The 19,709-nt window shown below is 48.3% G+C and overlaps 1 protein-coding gene across 2 annotated transcripts in view; it reads left to right on the top strand.

Moving 5' to 3' along the window:
* SCARA5 (scavenger receptor class A member 5) overlaps positions 1-19,709 on the top strand; it is a 121,152-nt gene that overhangs the window by 49,315 nt on the left and 52,128 nt on the right. For both annotated transcript variants that reach the window (XM_032265426.1, XM_032265427.1), the window contains one exon: positions 17,255-17,929. In XM_032265426.1, coding sequence (XP_032121317.1) covers positions 17,255-17,929 — 675 coding nt within the window. The remainder of the gene's footprint in view (positions 1-17,254; positions 17,930-19,709) is intronic.

Raw genomic sequence — 19,709 nt, 5'->3', positions numbered from 1 at the left:
CATCTCTTGAGTCCTCACACAGCCCCATAAGGCAGATGTTATTAATTCCATTTTAAGGTCAAAAGCGAGAGACTCAGACAAATTCCTGTGTCCAAGAGTATATAACCAGGTTAGCTGGTAGTGGTCAGGACTCAAACCCAGGCCACTGGATTCCAAGGTCAACATTCCTTCCTTTCTAATCTAACTGTATCTAAGGACCCAACCAATTCTCAGAATCCATTCTAAATCTAAATTGATTGCATTCTATTTAGAATCTATTCTGAATTATAAAATTTGCTTCCTCTATATAATCTACACTTCACACAAAGCTGCCAGCTTTTGAAACATGTTAAACATAAGATGTATTATGGGTTTTTTTTTTTTTAGCTACATGATGTTAAAAGCTGTCATCAGAATTTTTCTCTTTTGTAGAAAAGACTCTGAATCCCCATAAAATCATATTGTGATTGATGATTGTCACTGACACAGTTTCATATGACTGTTTTGCAAGACTAAATATTTTTGCAATTGTGAAGATATCCAGCCAACCCAATCATGCAAAATACTCTAGGGGCCAACTAATCCTTCAAAGTAACTCTTACTCTCAGTCTTAGTGTTTTTAATTGGAAAACCCCTCCCTGTTTGGGTGAAATGCCTTTTGCATTAAGGTCATTGATGATTTGGATGGATGGATGGATGGATAGATGGATGGATGGGTAGGTGGATGTGTGGGTAGGTGGATGGGCAGATAGGTGGGTGGATGAATGGATAGATGGATGGACAGATGGGTGGACAAATGGATAGATGAACAGATGGACAGGTGGGTGGGTAGGTGGATGGATGAATGGATGGATTGATGGATGAATGGATTGGTGGGTGAGTGGATACCTAATTCTGATTTTCTCTACAATGGAGTAGGTGTGAACTTGGTTTTAAGTAGTATGAGTACTACCCCTGGTTTTCCCACCAAAGATTTAGGTGATCTGAGACATTTCACATCACATTTTCCAGGCTTTGTTTCCTCACCTGAAAATGATAAGTAAATTATTATTAAAGTCACTTTCGGCTCAAAGTGACCACAATCTGACTGTACTGTGAGTCCATCTTTTGAAGAACAGCAACATGAGAAATTTGACACTTGGGCTCCTAACCTCATGTTCTGGGAGAGGAAACTCAATAAATGCCTGGATTCCTGGCAAGTCGGATTCAGATTCCTCACATGCTCATTCGTGAGAATAATTTCCAGCCTCTTTAAAATACTTTATGACCGGCTCAACAAGTGAAGAAAGATGGATCTGAGAAAATCGCCAATGAGGAGAGCTTACGCCTCCGCGACCGAAAGCTGTGTGGCGGCCCCAGGGGAATGACGCTGAGCTGTTTGAAAACAAGAACTTATGGAACAAATTGTCCAGAAAGATAGAAGCAGAGAAGCATGCTCGCCGCCCTTACTGATTTCAGATTACAGCCTCATGGGACTGTGGCCAGGAGGCACACTGGAGAAAAATACAGGAGGGGCCTTTAATGCAACCTGGGGAGGCTCTTGCTAGGGCAACACGGACAGATTGTGGTGGAGTTGAAAGAGGTAGATGGTCTGAGGCTCAGATTCTGGATTTGATCATTCACTAGTAGTATTATCTTGAATAAGCCACCCGATCTCTCTAAGCTTCATCTGAAAGCTGAATATATGGACAGTGACCTCTGAGGATCCCATGAAATATAATATATGCAATCCCAAGCCCATTGCCTGGCACTGAGGAGACCCCCATGAATATTAGCTTCCTTTCTTCTTCCATCCAGTTAGGTGGATGGGACATTGGGTTAGTCGTCCCACCTGTGCCTCTGTCTAGTTGTGTGAGGCGGGACAAGAGGCTTCTTGTTTCCTTAGCTATAAATATGGAGGGGCATCACAGTGGTGGCCAGGGCCCCCTGCAGGCCTGACATTGCCACTCTGTGGTCTAATTCCTGCTGAGACTGGCAGCCCACATCTGTGGCCTGGAAGAGCAGGGACAGGAGTCCATGGTGGGGCACATGCAAAAGTCAGAGCTCACTCACCGACTTGGAGGTTGAAACCATGATGCTGGACTGAGAGCCAAGCTGTCCACACTGTGTGAACACAGCCGCCAGCACTGACCCAAACACTTGCACTGGTCGTCTCTTTAGAGCCCACAAGTGAATGTCCCAATATCCCCGATATGGGCCCAGCCTTTCATGAGGAGGGAGAAGAGGCATGGGCGTGGGGTGGTGGAGCGCAAAAGGTACCTGTCATATACGTTTAATGTTCACGTTGATGCAAGTATCCTGCCTGCACATCCAAAACCCTACGTTTCCCCACAACGTCTGTCTCCGAATACTGCTATAAAAATTTAAACATTCAGGCATGTATCAGATATTCTGGATATGGTATAAAGTGTTCAATATAGCGCCTGACAATCAGTAGGTGCTGAATGAATGAAAGCCTCCCCTGCCATTAGTTACACAGGACCCGCTTATTCTATAAACAGAATATCTCTGCAAGAAGTGTTGAAACTATCTAATATTTTTTCTTAAAGTTTAGACCACTTGTTTGTGTCTAAGTCATATGCATGTATACAAATGGTCAGTTTGCTGACTTGGTGATGAAATGAGGTTCCCGAAAGGAGTTACTGGTTTATGACGGGCGGGTGCTACATTTATATAAAAGGGTGTGTGCACAGTGAAATCTAACAAGCTGGAATTTTTTCCCCTTTAATTTTCAAATAGATTAAAAACTGCTGGAGATAAGGTCAACTCTGGGCTGTAAAAGAGCAGCCTCACACCCATCCCTCCCCATGCACTGATTCATTACAGGCAGGGACTTTCCTGTACTGCCTGTCAAGGAGGATTTTCACTTAAATGCCAAGAAGAGGGTCTGGGAAAGTCAGAGAATATCTCCTATGGGGGCAAGTCATTTCTCTGTAAACAGGCATGTGAGGTTTGAGAACAGAGTCTACATTTGTTAGGTAGGGTTTTATTTCTTCACAGACATATTTGATTAGTGAATCTCTGAGGGTCCCTTTCTAGAAATTGCTGCAAGAAAGCATATTATAACCACCATGAAAGTATGGAGAAGATCCCCCACAAGATTAAAAAAAAATTATAGTTACAATGCCACACTATTAAATTCACCCTCCAACATTTGTGAATACACAGTTGATTTGTGTTGAGCATATTCACACTGCCGTGCCCCGCAGGATGTTCTAGGTTTCTAGACTGAATCATGAGACCCTGCACCCGTGTTCACCAAGGGTGGCGTCGATGATTGGAAGAAGCACTTGGTTCTGGAAGCACCCGGTGGCCTGGCCTCATTGCAGGCTCTTCTGAGTGGGCTGGGACAGTGTCACCTAATGACACAACTGCAGCTCAGAAATAGGCACCCACTGTTACTGTCCACCCTGAATTCTTTCCAGTTCATCTTTAGGAAGAGCCCTCCCTAACCCCTAGTTATGGACTGAACGGTGTCTCCTCCAAATTCACACATGAAGCCCTATCCCCCTGTACCTCAGCACGTGGCTGTGTTTGGAGATAGGAACTTTAAGAGGCAATTAAGTGAAAATGAGGCAATTAGGGTGAGCCCTGGTCCAATATGGCCAGCGTCCTTATAGGAAGACGAGATGAGAACACATGGGAGAATGCCAGGTTGTGTTTGCACACAGAGTAAGTACCACGTGAGCGCAGGAGACCAGGCAGCGGTCTACGAGCCAAGGAGAGAGGCCTCAGGAGCAACCAGTCCCGCCGACCCCTGGAGCTCAGACTGCCAGCCTCCAGAGCTGTAAGAACATAAATGTCTGTAGTGGAAGCCACACTGTCTGTGTATTTTGTGATGGCAGCCTGGGATTTCTATGGAAACCAGAGCCGGAGCCAGGGGCTTGGAAGTTCTTGGTGAGATGAGGTCCCGAGAAGCAGGAGTCAGGGACTTGGCGAGAGTAAAACCAGGAAGGAGGAAAAGCAGATGCCAGGGTGTGTCCTTGGGCTGGTCCCCACTGTGGCAACTAGGGCCTGGGGCCTCCTTCCTCCAGGACTCGGGAGCTATACAGCAGAGGCCTCAGAGTTGTCTGACAGTTGCCCAGAGTTGTCTGGGCTCACCCACCCACTCCTGTCCCCAGGGCTCGGGAATTCCTAGAGGATGAAGATCATGCATACATGAGTCCCAGGTTGGTCCCAGGATTCTGAGAAGTCCCGCGCGTGCTGGGGACAGAAAGCAGGAGGTCGGAGGTGTAGCCGGGGTGAGCGCTGCCGGGTTACACCTCCTAGAACTTGGTTTTCCTTTGCAACCATTCACTTTATACTGCTGCAGTATCTCACTACTGTTTTCTGATCCCCTACCAGGTTCGCGGTTCTGCGTTAGCTGCTCTGCTAGTCCAAACACAAGCCTCGAATGCTACTTAGACATTCACGAAGACTGAGTTTCATTGAAACTCTTGGCTTTCTGGCATTGCTAGTAATGATTTCAGACACTCTAGCCTCCAAAATGGGAATCCAGGAATATTATCAGCAAAAGGCTTTTGATTTAGAATTCATCTTGGATCCCATTTGCATAGTAAACAGTAGGAAGGTGTCAGAGACTCTGCGTAGACCACCAATAGGGAATGCCAGGGCCAGGGCACAAAGTTACCAGCCCTGCCTCTGGGCACAGGAATAAATTCATTGGTAGGTTCTTTCTTCCTTTGAAATTCTGACAAGCTATCCCAATATGGAAATCCGTGACCACCAGCTGGGCCCTGCAGTGTGTGCTCCGTGCCTCCACGGATTCACAGTTTGTGTTCACCAGTGTGCCAGAGACCGGGACAGGGTTTATTTGCCGATAATGGGCTTCTGGGTTGCAGCCAACCCAGCATTCCAGTAGGTGAAGCATTCCTGTCCTTTTTTTGGAGACAGACTCTCTGTCACCCAGGCTGGAGTGCAATGGCGCCATCTCAGCTGACTGCAACCTCTGCCTCCTGGATTCAAGCGATTCTCCTGCCTCAGCTTCCCAAGTAGCTGGGACTATAGGCCTGTGCCACCATGCCCAGCTAATTTTTGTATTTTTAGTAGAGATGGGTTTTCGCCCTGTTGACCAGGCTAGTCGTGAACTCCTGACCCCAAGTGACCCGCCTGCTTCCTCCTTTGCCTTGATTGTTGGACCCTGCCTCTAAGACCTAGAATTGCCCACTTCTCTTGTCCTACTGGTCTCTGAAGTGACCAGGGCCAGCTCAGGGAGGCATTTCGGATACCCTACCTATGTAGGCATCCATGCGGCCCCCAGAGCCCGCAGTATATGAGCCTCCAGATGGTGCCTGCGCTGAACATCATGGGCCACCTGTGCAGACAGCCAGAGTCTCTCTGGCTCTTTTCCAGAGCGGTCTCCTGCTGCTGCAAAAGCTCTAGGCTCCTCCTAATTCTGGGCAGGGGATGGCAGGGCATAGGCATCCGGGAGAAGTCAGCCTGCAGCCTGTAAATATTTATCTTGTGTTTCCTGCTGAGCTAGGAACCAGGGCATGTGGTTCTTTAAAAAGAAGAAGAAGGAAAAAAGGCTTATCAAAAAATCACCAATGTGCTGCCCTCCTCCTTGCGTCCTAATGAATGTCCCCAGGACCTCCCCTTCCTGGCTCTTCATTTCTCCTGCCTCGGCCCTTCCCCGTGGCTCCACGCAGCCCAGAGCAGGCAATATTTGTTTGAATGACCCACTTACCCTGCGTTCCCCCTAACTGCTGGGAATGGGTGGGACCAACAGCCTGGTTCTAGAATCCAGACCTGTCATTGTTGGCCCAGGGATCTGGGAGTGCTCCTGGGTCCTCTGGCCTGCCTGGCAGGGCAGGGATCTGAGCCCTCTCCTGCTGCCTGGGTCTCAGCCTTCCCGTTCCTTTGTGCCTCTGGCCCCAGGACTGGCTTTTCTGCTTTGGTGCTGTCACTCTGCTTGTTCTTAGCAGCTCTTCTCTGAGAGCCTTGAGAGACCTGCTCCCAGATGCCAGACTAGAGACTGGGACCTTCTCACTCCACAGATGGTGTTCCTGGGTGACATTTCCCTGGCTCAAGACTCTTGTGTTCCGTCCACCCATTGAGACCCCGTTCTCTTCTCTTGCTATGTCCCCGTCGGTCATTTCTCCCTCTCCACTAAGCAGCTTGAGTTGCGACGCCGTCACCTCTTCTTTAATGACCCTGTCTCTTGCCCAGTCCTGTTCCTTCAGCCAAGAGAAACTGTCAAGCTTTGGATACCTGTCTCAGTTTCCCAGGGCTGCCTAACAAATTACCACCAACGAAACAGCTTAAAACAATAGAATTGGCGTGGTGGCTCACGCGTGCAATCCCAGCACTTTGGGAGGCCAAGGTGGGTGAATCACAAGGTCAAGAAATCGAGACCATCCTGACCAACATGATGAAACTCCATCTCTACTAAAAATACAAAAAGTTAGCTGGGCGTGGTGGAGCATGCCTGTAGTCCCAGCTACTCAGAAGGCTGAGGCAGAAGAATCACTGGAACTCAGGAGGCGGAGGTTGCAGTGAGCTGAGATCATGCCACTGCACTCCAGCCTGGGCAACAGAGCGAGACTCCATCTCAAAAAAACAAAAAAACAATAGAATTGTACTCTCTCCCAGTTCAGAAGGCTGTAAATCAGAACTTGGATATCAGCAGCCTCGATTGCTTCTGGAGGCCCAGGAAGAACTGATTTCCCACCTCCCTCCTGGCTCCTGGAGGGTGCTGGCAATCTTTCAGTACAGACTCCGGTTGTCAACATTCCCTTAAGAGTTGGTGCTAGATCAAAATGAACTTTTCCAAGGTGAGGACAGACTGGACAAAGTATGATGCAAGGGCCATCTCCTTCATGCTGGCCTTGAGGCTTCTAATAAGTAAGACGGCCCAACTGGGCCCCGGGCAGCTTCACTGGGTCTATGCAGTCTTTGGTACACCGGATCTCGCTCCCATTTTGGAGATGAAAAGACTGAGGCCAGAGGAGTATAAGTGACTGCCTAATGTCATGCCTCCTGCCCCCTGCTCCAGGGATTCTCGCCACTGCTGCACTCTGCAAGGTTAACTGAAGTGTGGTCAAACAAGAAAGAGCTCTGGGGAAATGAATCCATGACCCAGCACAGCCCAGGTAACCACAGGAATTGCCCACTGGAGAAATCAGCAGCAGCCAGGATCTGATTCTAGAACCAGTGTGTCTGTCCATTCGTGGACCCCATTGGGTGACAGATATTGAGAGGGAGCGGTTGGAGAATGGAAAGCTTGATAATTTCATGTCAATCTCTTCTCATGATGCCCCTCGGAGCTCCAAGAGACACCACAGCTTATCAGAAGTCATGAGAACACTCTGAGTTTTGTCAGTTCAGGTTTTCAAACTGGGATCTTGAGTGAGACATTGTGGCCTCCCAGATTGAAATCCCAGGGCTGATTCAAGGCCACATTTGCCTGGGGCAAGACCCTGAGGTGGGCAGTCTTCCTTGCCTCTGTCTTCCCAGCTCTCCTGGCCTCACCTTTCCTCTGCAGGGGTCCCCATGCCCAGCTGGTCGTCTGCACCCTAAGACGTCCCCAGCCTGGCCTGTCAGCTGCCACCTCCGCGCCTACCAGCTCCAGACCTGCTTCCTGTGCAGGAAACTGGATCAAAAGTTGGTTCCATATGGGAACAGCTGACAATGAGCCACCCCTTCCCAGAGAGTTCATTTTATCGCTGTTTGTTACACAACCAATATTCACATAAATCCAAATAAAATGAGAACATTCTTTCACCACCCCACACAGAGTACACTGGTTTCCTTTCCACTTTCTTTTGCTAGCTCTGTTCGTGTGCATACCCAATCCTTAGGATTTGCTTTCTGGATTTTTCCCCCTACTTATTATTTCATAAGCATTTTCCCATCCTCTCTCTGTCTTATATAATTATGACTTTGATGACTGCCTACGAGTCCCTCAAGGGGACACATTTAATTTCCACATTCTCTTACTGCTGAATCTTTTTTTGATCATAATAAGTAAACACAGAAAGGCTTTCCCTCTTTTGAAAATTTTCTTAATAATAAATTTCCAGAATGTGAATTAGGTCAAAAAGCATGGACATTTTTATGACTTAAATATTTCAGCCAAATTACTTTCCAAAAAAGTTATATAAGCTTATGTTCTGTATTTTAAAATGTGCCCCACAGTGCCCTCAACACATGAATCTTATGAATCTGTTCTGTTCTTTTTTTTTTTTTTTTTAAGATGGCATCTCACTCTGTCACCCCGGCTGCAGTGCCGTGGTACGGTCTGAGCTCACTGCAACCTCTGCCTCCCAAGTTCAAGCGACTCTCCTGCCTCAGCCTCCTGAGTAGCTGGAACTACAGGTACGCACCACCACACCTGGCTAATTTTTGTATTTTTTGTAGAGGCGGGTTTCGTTATGCTGGCCAGGCTCATCTCGAACTCCTGACCTCAGGTGATCTGCCCACCTCAGCCTCCCAAAGTGCCAGGATTACAGGTGTGGGCCACGATGCCCAGCTGAATCTGTCCTGCTCTAACCACTTGTCACTGTCTAATATTTTCAAAGAGTAGATTATATCTGCTAGTCCTAAAATTCATCCCTTGCACCCTGGGAGGACAGCAGGAACCCATCCTGCTAACCAGGGATATTAAAGGACCCTGCTGTGGGCTGAATTCTGTCCCACTAAAATTCACATGTTGAAGCCCTAACCCCCAATGTGAGTATATTTGGAGGCTGGGCCTTTAAGGAGGTTTTTAAAGGTTAAATTAGGTCATAAGGGAGGGCCCTGATCCCATAGGACTGGTGTCCTTATAAGAATCAGAAGGGATGGTGGGTGTGGTGGCTCATGCCTGTAATTCCAGCACTTTGGGAGGCCGAAGTGGGTAGAGCATCTGAAGTCAGGAGTTCAAGACCAGCCTGGCCAATATGGTGAAACCCTGTCTCTACTAAAAAAAAAAAAAAAAAATTAGCTGGGCATGGTGGTGGGCATCTGTAATCCCAGCCACTGGGGAGGCTGAGGCAGGAGAATCACTTGAACCCAGGTGGCGGAGGCTGCAGTAAGAGATCATGCCACTGCACTCTAGCCTGGGCGAAAAAGAGCAAAACTCTGTCTCAAAAAAAAAAAAAAAAAAAAAAAAACAATCAGAAGGGACATGAAGAAGAAAGGTTATGGGAGGACACAACAAGAAGGTGTCCTGCTAGCCAGGAGGAGAGGCCTCAGGAGACACCAGCCTGGTGGCACCTTGATCTCAGTCTCTACAACTGCAGAACAATAGCCGTGTGTTGTTTAAGCCACCCAGTCTGTGGTATCCTGTTTCAGCCGCCGGAGAGGATGAATACAGGCTCCCCCTGGAATCGCTCATTTGCTTATTCAGAGCTGCTATCTGAGTCACAGATCCACAGTAGTTAGGTTTTTTTCAGGACCAGCTTCATAATTTGCAGGGCTCCATGCAGAGCAGAAATGCAGGATTCTCAGGCTGGGTGTGGTGGCTCACACCTGTAATCCTAGCACTTTGGGAGGACAAGGTGGGCAGACTGCTTGTGTCTAGGAGTTCAGGACCAGCCTGAGCAACAGGGTGAAACCCCATCTCTCCAAAAAATAGAAAATTTAGCTAGGTGTGGTAGTGTTCGTGTGTAGTCCCAGTTACTAAGGCGTTTGAGGTAGGATGATCTCTTGAGCCCAGGGGAGCTGAGGTTGCAGTGAGCTAAGAAGATGCCACTGCCCTCTAGCCTGGGGGACAGAGTCCATCTCAAAAAAAATTGTAATTAAAAGAATTTAAAAATGCAAGTTTCTTTGGCCGGGTGTGGTGGCTCACGCCTGGAATCCCAGCACTGTGGCAGGCCAAGGCCAGTGGATCACTTGAGGTTAGAAGTTTGAGACCATCCTGGCCAACATGATGAAACCACATCTCTACTAAAAATACAAAAATTAGCTGGGCATGGTTGGACATGCCTGTAGTTCTAGCTGCTCTGGAGGCTGAGGAAGGAGAATCACTTAAACCTGGGAGGCGGAAGTTGCAGTGGGCCAAGATCGCACCACTACACTGCCTGGGTGACAGAGCAAGACTCTGCATATAAAAATAAATAAATAAAAATGCAGAGTTCTTTGTCCAAAAAGCAGAGAAAAGGCTGTTTGCTTGCTGCATGGTCTTTTGTGATCGGTAACTGTTGCTGTCTCCCAGGTACAGGGACACTCATGGGTCAGCATCGAGACACTTACAGGTGCCTGGGGCTCTGCCCTGTGACTCGTCACACATACCAGACCTGACCCTGACCGTCACCACTGGGGATAGAGAGGAGGGCTGAGGCAGTGGGTGGTGGAACCCCTATTCTGGGGTGGTGGGGGTTGGCAGGAGGTGAGGGCTGCACCTAAGCCAGGGCTCCACATCACCAGCACAGCCTCCACTGTGCCTTAGGACTTCCCTGAGAAAACACAGATTCAGAGACAAATCCATCACCAGTTTCAGGAGGGCGACAGCAGAGAATGAAGCCCCCAGCATGGGGCCCTGTGTGGCTGCACTGATCACACACCCTGAGCACAGGCTCTCCTGCATCCCAGGGCCAGGGAAGCTCTGTTTCCTGTGCACATCACCTGAAGTGCTAGGGCTCTGCTGATCACTTCTTTCTTGCAGATTCTGAATGAACATTTTTAAAAGACTTTTCCATTAAAGTCCCATGCATCTAGACCTCAGTAAATGCAACCTGGTTTTGCCCACCACCTGAACAAAGGCACCTCCCTCTTTCTTGGCATTGGCATTGACAGCTTGCTGTGCAGTGGCACTCTGCCCCATCCTTTCCCACACTCTGCCCGAGATGTGATGCTCTGTGAAGTCTGATACTTGCCTGCCTTCCTTCTTTCCATGTCATTGGCTTAAAAAGAAGGCAGGACTTGATCATGGGACAACAGAAGAGACATGGGCTTGGAGCTGCCTCCTACTAGCAGGGTAGCTTTGAGCTATGTATGAGTCGGTTTTCACACTGCAGATAAAGACATAACCAAGACTGGGCAATTCACAAAAGAAAGGTTTCATAGACTCACAGTTCCATAGACTGGCTGAGGAGGCCCCACAATCATGGCGAATGGTGAAAGGCACTACTTACATGGTGGCAGACAAGAAAAGAGGCTGTTCAGGGAAACTTCTCTTTATAAAACCATCAGATTCAGACTTTATCACTGTCATGAGAATAGCACAGGAAAGACTCGTCCCCATGATTCAATTACCTCAGGTCCCTCCCACAACATGTGGGAATTGTGGGAGCTACAACTAAAGATGAGATTTAGGTGGGGACACAGGCAAACTAGATCAAGCTGGTTACTGAATTGCTCTGGTTTGGGGTTTTTCATCTGTGAAGTGGTGATACCATCTGCCTGCAGGACTCGGGGGACCATACCATGGGATTGCAGGGCATTTGGCAGCGTGCATTCCGCCACTGCTTCCCAGGAAGAAAGGGGAGATGCTCCATGCTGTTTTGTGTGAGGGAGGAAAGTCGTAGGCAGCAGGGCTTTTGGGGATGGAGCAGTCTGAGCCTGCCTGAGCTCTGCCGCCTACTTGAGTTCCTCCATCTGAAAACAGGCACAACAATTTCTACATTGAAAGTTTGCTGGGAAGAGTAAAGGAAGCAACTTCTAGTATGAGACTATAGCCAGGTTTGGCATACAGTAGGTGCTTAATAAATACCATCTCCTTTCCTGCTCCCCCTGCTTGGAGTTTGCCATGTGACTGACCATCCCAGCAGTAGGTTTAGAGAACAGGGTAAGGGACACGTGGTCCAGATTCACCCCAATTTCATGCTTCAGGCAATCTCCTGACTCCTGAGACTCTCTTTTTCTCACCATCAAATGAGATTCAGCATATTTGCTCCGCTACCTCCCAGGTCAATCAGCTTGAAAATTAAGTGAGGCAATGGATGCAAAATTCTATGCAAAGATAAAGGGTTATGATCCACACCATTTCCCAAGGTTTAGCTCACTAAATCTCAAATAGGACCCTTAGTTTCCTTCTTCCCTCCCATCGTGCACCCACCCAGCTGGTATTGTAAGGACACCTGATGTGTTGGGGGAAAGCAGCCTCTGTAGTTGGATCACGTGGACCACCCTGGCCTTATGTTGGTTTTTTTCACGGACATAAAGGACAATTAGAGAAGAGGGAGCAGACTTGGGCAGGCTCTGGATGGGGAGGCAGTGCTATGCAGATGAGATGGTCGCAGGGGATGTGCAGGGGCAGGCCACCTAGTTCAGGCTGGGGTCTGCAGCAGACGTTAATACATTGATTATAGACGACTATGCCACTATGCTAATAACATTCATTAGTATTCGGTAATCAATACTGAGTCAGAGTCTTAGTTTGAACCTCTATATGGTTTCTGCCATGCAGCCTGACCGCAGCCTGGGTTTATGATGAGGAACTTACCACCTTCAAAGCTTCTTTTATATTAATGTATCTCTGACCATTAAAAAGTATGTTCTTGGCTGGGCACGGTGGCTCGCACTTGTAATCCCAGCACTTTGGGAGGCTGAGGTGGGCAGATCACCTGAGGTCAGAAGTTAGAGACCAGCCTGGCCAACATGACAAAACCCCATCTCTACTAAAAATACAAAAATTAGCTGGAAGTGGTGGTGGGTGCCTGTAGTCCCAGCTACTCAGGAGGCTGAGGCAGGAGAATTGCTTGAACCCAGATGGTAGAGGTTGCAGTGAGCTGAGATCATACCAATGCACTCCAGCCTGGGTGACAAAGCAAAACTCTGTCTCAATAAATAAATAAATAAAGTGTGTTCTCTACATCCATGCTTTCAGCAGTTTGGCAAAGTGGGGCAAGAGCTGGGGACTCTGGAACCAACCTGCAAAGCCCATGGTCAGTCACCACTATCTACCGTCAATGAAACCTTATGAGTTACCAAACCTCTGTGTGCCTCAGTTTCCTCATTTGAACTATGAGGATCCTAATAATGCTTATAGGGTTATGATAGGATTCAGTGTACTAATATGGGAAGCACTTAAAACAGTGCTTGGCACATAGGGCAAGGCAGATGATGTTACACTCTTCTATGATTTGTTTTCCCATTTGTGAAAATATAAAAGTTGAAAAATAATTAAAACACATTAAAAGTGGATTGGCCAGGCAGAGAGATAAATGAGCTGTTTGCATAAACATGAATTAAGAGAGTCACACTCAACTAAGAGTTATTCCCTGTTGAGGAGTGCAAACATCTGGAAGGAATTAAATGAGCAAAGAGGCTGGGTGGTGGTGGTGTGTGAGCAGAGAACATGCCGTGACTGTTGGAAGGACAGAATTCATTTCCGGGATGTACAAATAATCCCACAAAAAGGAGGCTGCCCTAGACGAGTTGATGCCCAAGAACATTTATCCGCAAATAATTTCTGTTCTGATTAGTCCAGGTACCTGAAGTATCTTATTCCTATGAGCTAATGCATCACCTTGAAAAGGCCACTTCTAAAATGCAAATAGACTAGGGAAAATAAAAAGTTACCATGTCATATCTGTGAAATTTACAACATGAAAACCATAATACTCAGGGCATTGAGTGCACTCAATTCGGCACATTTTAACATCTGTAATGTAAATGTAAATTAGTATAATTTTTTTTTGAGAAGTAGTTTGGCTGGAATTTTTAAGAGTCATAAAATGTTCGTGGCTTTTGACCTACTAATCCAGCTTCTGGAAATGTATTATTAGGAAGAATTTCAAAGCGGGGGGAGGAATCTTTCTGCATTTATTTACCATAATTAAGAAAATAATTCAACAGTAAGAGAATGGGTAAATTAATATATCCCCTTGAGGGACTCATAGGCAGTCATCAAAATTATAATTATAAAACAAAAGAAGATTAAAAAAACGCTGATAAAAAGCACTTATAAAACAGAAGATGAAAAAAATGCTTATATTACAATATAATATTATTGGGTAGGAAAAACCCCAGAAATCAAATATAAAAGATTGGATATGCACATGAACAGAGCTAGAAAAACAGAATGAAAAGGCAACAGTGTGCTCTGTTGTGGGACAGTGGAAGAATTTCCTTTGTTTTATTTAGGTTTGTGACTATTTGTTGTGCAATAAACAGCAGTAAGAGACCCAAATGAACTCTCTGGGAAGGGGTGGCTGATTGTCAGCCGTCCCCATATGGACCAAGTTTCAGTCCAGTTTCCTGCTCAGGGAGCAGAGTCCAGAGCTGGTAGGTGAGAAGGCAGCAGATGGGCAGGGCTGGGGACCTCCCAGGGTGCAGAGGACCCGCTGGGCTTAGGGACCCCCACAGAGGGAAGGAGGGGCTAGGAGAGCTGGGAAGACAGGTAAGAAAGAAAACTGTCCACTTCAGGGTCTTGTCCCTGGGCAAATGTGGCTTGAATCTGGGAGTTTACACTGTTCCTCTTAGTCATTCAAGACCCCATTTTGAAAACCAGAACTTACAAAACTTGGAGTGTTCTCACGACTTCCGATAAGCTGTGGTGTCTCTTGGAGCTCTAGGGGCATCAGGAGGAGAGACTGACATGAATTTATCAAGCTGTCCATTCTCCAGCCTCTCTCAATGCTTATCACCCGCGAATGGACAGACACACTGGTTCTAGAATCAGATCCTGGCTGCTGCTGATTTCTCTAGTGGGCAATTCGTGTGGTTACCTGGGCTGTGACTGGGTCATGGATTCATTTCCCCAGAACTGTTGCTTGTTTGACCACACTTCAGTTAACCTTGCAGAGTGGAGCAGTGGCGAGAATCCCTGGAGCGGGGGGCAGGAGGCATGACATGAGGCAGGTCACTTATACTCCTCTGGCCTCAGTCTTTTCATTTCCAAAATGGGAGCGAGATCCAGTGTACCAAAGACTGCATAGACCCAGTGGCTCAAGTCTGCAAAGCCAATGGCTGAAGTCTGCAAAGCCCTGATGAAGCTATCCAGGGTAGCTTCTTAATCTGTTTTACTTACTAGAAGTTTCATAGCCAGCATGAAAGAGATGCCCCTTCCAACATACTTTGTCCAATCTGTTCATACCTTGAAATACTTCGTTTTGTTCAAGGATCACTTTTTAAGGGGATGTGACATACAGTCTGTACAAAAGAGGACAGCCAGGATGTATAGAGGCTTAGGACCTTGTCATGATCATATAAAAGAAGGAACTGCAGATTTTAAGCTGGAAAAGTCATCATATAGCAGGGATATGGTACTTGTCTTTGAAATTCTGAAGGGCTATCTTGTGTGAAACAAAAAATGTGTTACTAGCTCCATGTGGCAACAAAGAATGGTGTCAGTGGATAGAACTGCAGGGAGGCAAATTTCAAGTGTGAACAGAACAGAGGAAGTTCTGACAGCACTGTCTGAAGATGGAGAGACTGTTATAAGCAGGGGTGCAGGGACCCCTTCGTATTGTGATCTCCTTAGATTAAAGTGCTGGGTGGAAGAGAAGTCAAGGCAAGGCTCCAAGACCCCTTCAGTCCTGTGAGCCTCTGAGCCTAAGCTGAAATGAACTAGCTCCTCCAGGGTGGCCACCATAAATGCTGTGTGCTTCCAGAAGCATCACTGGAAGATTGTAACAGCTGGTCTTCCCATGGCTCGAGAAACCTCACCACCTATATCCCTCCTTCTCAATGTGAAGTTCTGGAAGAGAACTTATTCCATGTGACTTTTCTCATGTTTGAGCAAGCTGTGTACCAAGATCCCCAGTTACCTCCAAGATGTTCAAGGCATAATTTGTTGTGTGTCTCATCTGTTCCACATCCTTCCTACCCCACTACCAGGCCCAATTTCCCTTTCTCTGGTATGCAGAGCAGAGTGGGGAGCAGCTGGACAGGACACAGCTAACAGACAATGAGCATCGCTAGACAGCCCCACTCAGCGTTTGTGGCATACCTGAGTCAGTGCAGTCCATGACCTCCCAGGAGACACAGGGATGCTAGATTCTAACAATGAAGACACACATCATTCCTCTTAATATGACACAACAGCTGCTTATAACCAAGAAAAGGGAACTTCTCCAGGAGGAGAGGGTGGGTGATCACTGGGATGGGTTTTTTTGCTGAAGAGGAGGAGACCTAAAAGAAGTAGAAGACGCATAGAAGGAGCATGTCAATATAAAAGCAGTCTTCATTGGATTGTGTCTGTCCAATCATGGACTCTGATTGGGTGACAAGTATTGAGACACAGCTGTTGGAGAATGGAAAGCCTGATGATTTCATGTCAGTTTCTTCTCATGATGCCCCGAAGCATCAAGAGACACTGTGGCTTATCAGAAGTCATGAGAATACTCCGAGAACACCCAGACAGGCTGTTGGCCCAGCACATGAGCAGAAGGAAATGGGACCCTGAACTCAGGAGGCCAGAAAATAGACACGGTGGCCTTGAGCCTGGCTGAGTCTGCTGCTGAGGTGGTTTTCCTTTAGACAGTCCTGAAGCTGACTTGAGGGGAAGCCCGCAGGCTCTGGAGCAAGCCCTCTTGGATAGGATTTACTTGCTGTAAATTGTTACCCTTGGCAATACTGGCAATACTAATAACTCTAACTATAAAATGGGATAAGAATGGTACTGTCTTAGTCTGTTCAGGCTACTATAACAAAATACTGTAGACTGGGTAATTTATAAACAGCAAATGTATTGCTCATGGTTCTGGAGGCTGGGAAGTCCAAGATAGAGGTGCCCGCAGATTCATGTATCGTGAGGGCCTGTCTCTCATGGATGGCACCTTCTATATGTCCAAATGTCAGGAAGGATGAACCGCTCCCTTGAACCTCTTTTATAAAGTCACTAATCTCACACGTGAGGGCTCTGCCCTCGTGACTTAATCCCCTCCTAAACCTCTCTTACTATGGCTTTGGTGATTAAGTTCCCACATACGAATTTTAGGGGGAGGGGCACATTCAGAATGTAGCAGGTACCCACCTCCTAAAGTTAAGAGGATAACACCACCCAACATCTTAAGCTGATCTGCATGAAACTGCTGATAATGCAACCGCTTTTCAACATTCAAAACTAGCAGGTTCACAGGGGTCCACTGAATTAACCACTTAATAATTTCATGTCAGTTTCTTCTATGTATGAAGAATTGGTATGGGTGTGACCCCCATAGCAGTTCTGTCACCATTTCTGCATGTGAGACACCTAGCTAGGTGATGTAATATGCAGGCAGGTTTGGGGACTACTGGCTTAGCACAACGCCTGAGATCTAGTGAAGCACTCGGTGCACGACCTCTGCTTTTCATTCGTCTGTCATTTATTGAGCACCTACTGCATGCCAGGCTCTGGCTGGGTTCCCCTCTTGTCACCGGGGCCTTCCTCCCCAGCGGTGCTCACGTCTCCCCTCCTCCTCCTCAACAGTGTCCAGGCCGCGCAGCTCCCCTGACGACCTGAAGGCCCTGACCCGCAACGTGAACAGGCTGAATGAGAGCTTCCGGGACTTGCAGCTGCGGCTGCTGCAGGCTCCGCTGCAGGCGGACCTGACTGAGCAGGTGTGGAAGGTGCAGGACGCGCTGCAGAACCAGTCGGACTCGCTGCTGGCGCTGGCGGGCGCGGTGCAGCGGCTGGAGGGCGCGCTGTGGGGGCTGCAGGCGCAGGCGGTGCAGACGGAGCAGGCGGTGGCCCTGTTGCGTGACCGCACGGGCCAGCAGAGCGACGCGGCGCAGCTGGAGCTGTACCAGCTGCAGGTGGAGAGCAACAGCAGCCAGCTCCTGCTGCGGCGCCACGCGGGCCTGCTGGACGGGCTGGCGCGCAGGGTGGGCGTTCTGGGCGAGGAGCTGGCGGACATGGGCGGCGTGCTGCGCGGCCTCAACCACAGCCTGTCCTACGACGTGGCCCTCCACCGCACGCGGCTGCAGGACCTGCGGGTGTTGGTGAGCAACGCCAGCGAGGACACGCGCCGCCTGCGCCTGGCGCACGTGGGCATGGAGCTGCAGCTGAAGCAGGAGCTGGCCATGCTCAACACAGTCACCGAGGACCTGCGCCTCAAGGACTGGGAGCACTCCGTCGCGCTGCGGAACATCTCCCTCGCCAAAGGTACCACCAGGCCCATGTGCCTCCCCCAAGGCTCCTCCTGATGGGGCCTTCCTCCTGTACGTCCCTCCCCAAGGACCCAGGAGTCGTCCCCTACATCCCCAAGTGCACTTGCCATTCCCACCTCATACTCTCTCTTAAGTCTTGCCCTACAGGAGTCTGGAATTTTCTGCCCCAGTGGCATGTACCCACTTCCAGGGCCTGCACAGGCCTCTCCCTGGGTAAACCTCCTGGGGTAGAGGCAGACTCAGTGACCACTCTTCTAGGTGTGAGAGTTCACCCCAACGGTGACCAATGGGAGCCTGGTGGTCACAGCTTGCTTGGATGCACTGGAGCCTCCAAGAGCTTGAGGTGGGGGCAGAACAAGGGGCTCAGGCCGGTAGTAGAGAGGGCCTGCTCTGGTGTCATTCCCATGGTGGAGTTCCTGGACTTGGAAAATTCCAAACTTGAACCTAGCCTTTTAGGCTGTTACAAAGACTTATTCGTTTAGGCAAAAGAACATATATCATTGAACAATCTGTTGGTTTCATTTGTAACTTTGTTTTTTTTGAGTTGGGGTCTGGCTCTGTTGCCAGGGCTGGAGGGCAGTGCTGTGATCATGGCAGCCTTGAACTCCTGGGGTTAAATGATCCTCCTGTCTCAGCCTCTTAAGTAGTTAAGACTACAGGTGCACACCACCACTCCCCACTACTTTTTTTGTTGTTGTTTTGGAGACAGAGTCTTACTTTGTCACTCAGGCTGGAGTTCAGTGGCATGATCTCAGCTCACTGCAACCTCCAGCTCCCGGGTTCAAGAGATTCTCGTGCCTCAGTCTCCTGAGTAGCTGGGATTACAGGTGTGCACTACCATGCCTGGCTAATTTTTGTATTTTTAATAGAAGATAGGGTTTCCCCATGTTGGCCAGGCTGGTCTCAAACTCCTGACCTCAGGTGATCCTCCTGCCTCAGCCTCCCCAAGTGCTGGGATTACAGTCATGAGCTACCACACCTAGCCAGTTTTTTTTAAATTATTATTTTTGTAGAGATAAGGTCTTGCTATGTTGCCTAGGCTGGTCTTGAACTCCTGGACTCAAATGATCCTCCCGCCTTGTTTTCCCAAAGTGCTGGGACTATGGCATGCCAGCCCATTTGTTATCTTAACTATAATAGCAAAAATGCAAAAACATGTGGGCCTCCATTGTGCTTGTGCTGTGGGCCACAAATGATAGAACCTAGAGACCCAACTCCCTTTCTTCACCCTGACAAACTTGTCCCCTTCCCTCCCTCATCCCTTCCTGCTGCACACACCATCAGAGACACCTTTCACGAAATGTACTTCTCCCACATTGCCCCCCCTGCTCAAAGCCCACAGTGGCTCCCCAAGGCCCACTGAGTTCATTAAAACCTCCTTAGTCTGCCATCAGCACTAATAATACCATTGTGAGCACCTACTATGTGTTACGTACTGTGCCAGGTGTATCTCATATGGGCATCTTTTGAAAACAGTGGCTCTCCAAGGGAGTGATGTTTTCCCTATTTTATTGACAAGCACGCTGAGATTTAGGAAGCTTCCATAGCTTGCCCTCAGTCACAGGGCCAGGAGGTGATGGACCAGCATTTCCATCCCAGACTTTCTGATCCCAGAGCTAGTGTGCTTCCCACTGCTTTCCTATCCTGTCCTGCCTGCCTGCTCTTCCATTGTCACCCATGCCAGAGGGCACAGAGCAAATGGCTTCAGCGACCAGTGAGCAATGGCAAGGAGGAGAGGCTGCAGTGTGGGGGAGGAGGAGAGGCTGCAGTGTCAT

Source organism: Sapajus apella, unplaced genomic scaffold (assembly GCF_009761245.1).
Source record: "Sapajus apella isolate SASKATOON/1434 unplaced genomic scaffold, GSC_monkey_1.0 scaffold150, whole genome shotgun sequence".
Lineage (NCBI taxonomy): Eukaryota > Metazoa > Chordata > Mammalia > Primates > Cebidae > Sapajus > Sapajus apella.
This window is presented reverse-complemented; position numbering and strand designations above follow the sequence as displayed.